At 41.3% G+C, this 6,000-nt stretch overlaps 1 protein-coding gene across 1 annotated transcript in view; it reads right to left on the bottom strand.

The window, feature by feature from the left end:
• Positions 1-3,744: 3,744 nt before the first annotated feature.
• The window catches only part of jag1b (jagged canonical Notch ligand 1b), a 31,244-nt gene continuing 28,988 nt past the window's right edge, over positions 3,745-6,000 (bottom strand). The window contains exons 24-26 of the mRNA XM_058058512.2: positions 5,311-5,442; positions 5,097-5,238; positions 3,745-4,797 (exon numbers count right to left, since the gene is read on the bottom strand). Of these exons, the coding sequence (XP_057914495.2) occupies positions 4,319-4,797; positions 5,097-5,238; positions 5,311-5,442 (753 nt within the window). The 3' untranslated portion in view covers positions 3,745-4,318. The remainder of the gene's footprint in view (positions 4,798-5,096; positions 5,239-5,310; positions 5,443-6,000) is intronic.

The raw sequence follows: 6,000 nt of genomic DNA, 5'->3' as shown, positions 1-6,000 counted from the left end.
ACACCCTGGACTGGTCGCCAGCCAATCACAGGGCACATATAGACAAACAACCATTCACACTCACATTCATACCTATGGACAATTTGGAGTCGCCAATTAACCTAGCATGTTTTTGGAATGTGGGAGGAAACCGGAGTACCCGGAGAAAACCCACGCATGCACGGGGAGAACATGCAAACTCCACACAGAGATGGCCGAGGGTGGGATTGAACCCTGGTCTCCTAGCTATGAGGTCTGCGCGCTAACCACTCAAGTTTTTTTTTTTTTTTTTTTACTGTGAAACAATATGTAATGCACACAACTGAAATATGGGAGGTTTTATTTGGCGCTAGCATAGCATGTTGACACGGTAGCATCATCAACAGATGCTGTTCCAGTCTGTCATGGTTTCATCAGCACATTGGACTTAACACCTCGCTGATATTCAATTATCAGTCTCATTCAAACGCCATGATGCTCTACTCGATGACATGTCACTCCATAATATCCTTTTAATAAACCTTGGTTTTACTGGGCAGACGTTTTATGATCTGAATAAATCCGTTTTCCCAGGGAAGAAATTCTCTGCGTTTTTTGACAGGCACATAAATTGCCTGTTGGTCGCTTGGAAGCAAGTATGGTGATATATGATGGAGATCTGTTTCATGTCTCGCTCACACAGTGGAGAAGCCTGACGCTCTCAGCACTCTGTCCAGCGACACAAACCATCAGATCAGTGGTGGCTTCCTCAGACGGAGCTGATGTAATCTGAGCTGAGTAGCATCCAGAAGCCGAATCAGGGAAAGGAAGAAATGCAGTAGGTCCCCGTTTTTTTGCCGGAGTTACATTCCAAGGCTACCAACAATTTTTTTTTACCACACAGCTCACTCCTCCCCCCTCTACATAGACACGTCTGCGAGCTTGATGTTGATGGTTTCCTCAACATTTGCAATGAATGTGAGTGTTGGAATTATTATTAAAATTGTTGTAACAAATTTTACTAAAAGCATTTGTAATTAGTCTTAGATAGTTACACATATTTGTTCATTCATTTCTTCATGTTCATCTATCTCCATCTCCAGTCTCGCTCACGTGTGGTCGCCATTGTCTGAGTGTTGCAGATGATGAGGCCGAGCAGACTGGAAGCTGTGCTGCCTCCGGACTTTTTTTTTTTTTTCATGGATGTGAAAAATACGGGACACAGGAAGACACCAGGATATACGGGATTTCCTGGGAAAAACTAAAGGGTTGAAAGGTATGGTCCTTACACTACACAGATGGATCACATCACATAACTATGGGGTGTTCTAGGTAGGGTTGGGCGATGTGGACTTTAGCATGTATCACAATATTTTGGGGATGTATCATTACGTGGCGATATAATTGCATTCAGCTGAGTCTGATATAAAAAGCTCCAAATCGTAACCCATAATGAAATTAAAAGTAAACTTACCTATGGTACTCTGTAGAGAGCGTCCAATGCAGGTCGGTATATATTTTTTCAACAGGACATCTATTTGTCTGTTTTTCCTGAAATATTACGAATGTATCGCTTAGTACACGGTGAATGAGGTGTGTTTTCTCCAGTAAAAAAAAAAAAAAATCACCAAAAATCAACAAATTTGTGAATCTGTGAATGCTGAGTCACCAATGTGTGGGGATCCACTGTGTACAGAATTAAAATAAAAAATAGTCATTTTACAAGATTAAAGATTGAATGTTAACCAAATAAAGTCATTATTTAAAGAAATTGCATTGAATTGAAATATTAAGGGCGGCACGGCGGTCGAGTGGTTAGCGCGCAGACCTCACAGCTAGGAGACCAGGGTTCAATTCTACACTCAGCTATCTTTGTGTGGAGTTTGCATGTTCTCCCCGTGCATGCGTGGGTTTTCTCCGGGTACTCCGGTTTCCTCCCACATTCCAAAAACATGCTAGGTTAATTGTTGACTCCAAATTGTCCATAGGTATGAATGTGAGTGTGAATGGTTGTTTGTCTATATGTGCCCTGTGATTGGCTGGCGACCAGTCCAGGGTGTACCCCGCCTCTCGCCCGAAGACAGCTGGGATAGGCTCCAACACCGACCGCGGCCCATGAGGAAAAAGCGGTAGAAAATGAATGAATGAATGAAATATTAAGACTATACTATGTCATTTTTTTTCAAAGTTGTAATATGAGAAACAAAACGACATTGCAATTTTAGGAAAGTTAGGCTGGGTAAAAATTATGTCATTTAAATATGAGAATTAGACAATATTACAAGCAAAAAGTTACTAGAAGAACGTTGAAATGTTTGTAAAATATGTTTTAGCACGTTTTAAAAATAAGATTAAATGAAAAAAAAAATACCATAACGATGTATGAATGTATTGAAAGAGTAAAAAAAACAGCTTACGAGGAAAAAAAAATAGCATGTAGTTAAGATATGTAAACATTTCAAAGCCGTAATATGAGGAAACGGAACGGAGTTGCAATTTTTACTCAACATTTTGTTGAGTAAAAGAAATTGTAAATAAGGATAAAGACGTCATACAAGGAAAAAAAGGTCCAAGAAAGTTGAAATGTTTGTAAAAAAAAAAAAAAAAAATTAAACATTTTAAAAGGGAAAAAAGTGTAGTTATATGAAAAGTTTCATACTAATAATTCTTTGGCTACCGATGTCACAAAGCTGAGATGCGTTCACTGACTGAGTGCAATGATATTTTGCAACAATGCACTGTAATTACCTATGAAAGCATTCAAACCTTTCTGAAAGGCAAAACCATTTGACTTGATTGCATTAAGGAAACGATTTCACACACTTTCCAGAACAAAAGACATCTTTAATTCTCTTTTCATACAAAATATTTAATAAATACAACTTTCAAAAAAATATATTGCCAGATCAACACATTGTTCTCAGGTTCATAACGAGTCAAAACTTGGACAAAAGTGTTTGCTGTGATCTCAAAAGCGTTCGCAAATGAGATAAAAAGCATGTTTGTCTTTTAAGAGCCTCATTAAAAGAAGAAATGTGCACAAAAAGGATGCAGACTTTTGTCGAGGGAGGCAGTGTATTTATTGTGGTTCTACAGTGTTCCCATCGCCAAACTGCTCTTCAAGTACTCAGTCTAGCTTATGATATGCTGACCAAATGCGCATGGGAATCAATCGATCGTTTGTCCAAATCACATGACCTGCCTTGGTGGATCTCGACAGCCGTTGAAATGTGTCAGTAAAACTTTATAAGGCTGCTTTAGGACTTTTTTTTTTTTTTTTAATTTGTTCCCTTACTTGTTTACTGTCTGATGGCAAGCGATATGTCTGCCACCGTGTCCATCCCTCACAGCAAGCAGCCTTTACTATCCTTACTTGCCTTCAGTCAAGGTCCTGGCATCACAAATGACATTTGAAATGTGTGTTTAAAAATAATAATAATAATAAAAAAAAAAAAAGTCTCAGGCCAAAGTGGCCATTCTTTGAAATTGTGAAATTTGGCTTTATAGAACACAACGGAGGGGGTGGGAGAAAAGTCATTGAAAGAAATGGTAAGCTTCCACAGCTATCAAAACCTTCAAACTAGACAAAACATATAAATAAAAAAAGGAATGATATCTTAAGGCTCTTGATTATTAAATTAATAAATCAAATATACACAATGATTAATAAAAAAATGTACATATCTACATGTTCTAAATCGACATAAATTCTTCATATTGGCAGCCATCGCTGACACTGAACCCCTCCCGTCCCCCTTTCCACCTCCCGCCCTCCCCCCCAAAAAATAAATAATAAAGTTGATCTTTTTTCTTGTTTTTTTTTTTTTGTTTTTTGTTCCTCATTTGACAGTGGCTGAAGTCTAAAGCTGAAAAAGGCACTTTTTCCTCCAAAAAAAAAAAAAAAAAAACGGCAACTAGAAAGAATTGAAAGACCACACGCTAAAAATGATTAGCTCTAGTGCTGAACACAACAGGGGTGTTTTAGTCATTGTACAACAATTACACCAGGAGCCCATTCCATGTGTCCACTAAATTCAAACGGATAAAAGGAGGAAAGAAAGGGGCGGGGCTTGACAGGACTGAAATGTAGTGGAGTAAACTTAAAACGCTCTACAGTGAAACGTATACCAGTGCCTTGTGTTTTTCCAGCCAACCAAAGCAACCATCACTGCCAGTGTAAGCCAGCTTGTCAAAACTTAAATTAACACAGGGAATATGTGAAAAATACTGCGGGGGTCACGACTGACACGACAGTTGACACCACGAGGCGTGCCAAAGCTCCCCTGGTTCATCCATCCACCCACCACCGGGGGTGTGAAGGCGTTTTTAAGGCTCGGTTGCACAGCAACACAGCTGTCTGCTATACTATGTAGTCCATCCTGTTTATGCTGTTTGCCGTCTCCAAGTCTCTGTTGTCCTGTTTATTAGTCCAATTTGGGTGTTTGCCGGACGTGGAGTTGGGGCTGGAGATGGGCGTCTTCTCATCCCGCTCCACGAGCGTGTACGCCGGCTGTTTGGCAAAGCGGCCCTTCTGGAGGTGCCTCTCCTTGTCGTCCTCATCCCCGTCGGGGTGATTTGTCCTTATTTTGGCAATGATGGAGTTCTTGTTTTCGTAGTCTTTGATGGCCACCGAGAGGCCCACGTGCTTCTCGATGGGGTTCTTGATCTGGTTCAGCTGCTCCCGCACGTTGTTGGTGGTGTTGTCCTCGGAGCCGGCGGCCGACGCGCCGCCCGGGTTGCTTTGTTTCCGACGGCGACGCATGCACCACAGCAAGATGGAGACCAGCAGGAGGACCCAGAGGACGATGAAGATGGAGCTGAGGAGGGGCACTAGGTAGTCTGGAGACAGAAGACATTTAAACAGTCAGTGGGATCCACAAGCTTTTTATATATATATCGCCGCTCCCGCCAGTGCAACCTGACCTCCGGGACATGAGCGGGGGGGAGGGGGTTCTTTGAGCCGTCACCCTGTTGATGAATGGCGGACATGTGGGAGTCTTACGAGCCAATGCAACGACACAAAGCCTTTGCATCCACATGACAAAGCAGCCCCACGTCAGCGGGTGGAATTTGTTTGTGTGTGTATGCATGATGACCGGGAAAACCTCACGGGAGTGTGTGCTGCATGTGGTTCTTACCAGTTTTGCTGGGCCTGGGCACGCGCACCTCCACGATGGAGGCGATGATGGTGTTGTTCCCGTTGCGTTTGCTAACCAGGTCGATGATCCGCTCTGTGATCTCTTTTACGGGGCTCCGGTCCAACCGATGGTCCTCTGTTGACTAACACACATAAAAATAGATTTCATTTGATGCTGACAATCGAAGACGCTAAGTGGGTGGAGGTTAACTCACGATGCAGACATGGATCTCGTTGCTGGCTGAAAACGAGGGGTCGCAGGTTATGGACACGGAATGCTCCAAGGAGAAATTCTTGACCACGTACAAGCGCCTCAGCTGGTTACATACATTCTCCACCGTCAAGCTCTGCACACACGGGGGAAGAAAAAATGAGGCCGACATGAATGCAAATACAAAAACAGGAAGGTTGATTGAGGGGTGAGACTAAAAAAACTATTTTGGCATTTGTGTGGCAGTATGTTCTTCAACAGGGATCTAAAACTCAATTTACTTGGGGGCCACTGGAGCTAGGGTCTGGGCGAGACTGGGCCGCATCAGGTTTTCCCCCCCAAAAAACGCATTTATTAAAAACAAAAAAATTTTAAAAACTTCGCTTTGGTTCCAATTTTCTGCAAGAAAAGCTCTGATAAAACATTCCACTGTTCTCAAATATCTTACTTTTTATTTTTCTACACAAAATAAGATGAAAAATAAATAAACAAATCAAGAAGAAAATCAATCAGTAACAAATAAATAAATATAATAATAAAACGGCAAATAATAAAAACATAAGAAACCACATATAGTTGGTCGGTAGACAAATTATTTTTTCCAGATTAAAATGAACAAAGCATTATTAGAGCCCTGTAGACATGACAAAACACGACTATAGTCACATTTATACTCTTTTTATTTACAACATAT

This window comes from Doryrhamphus excisus, linkage group LG20, assembly GCF_037039965.1.
Source record: "Doryrhamphus excisus strain RoL-2023G ecotype Guam linkage group LG20, RoL_Dexc_Guam_v1.1, whole genome shotgun sequence".
Lineage (NCBI taxonomy): Eukaryota > Metazoa > Chordata > Actinopteri > Syngnathiformes > Syngnathidae > Doryrhamphus > Doryrhamphus excisus.
This window is presented reverse-complemented; position numbering and strand designations above follow the sequence as displayed.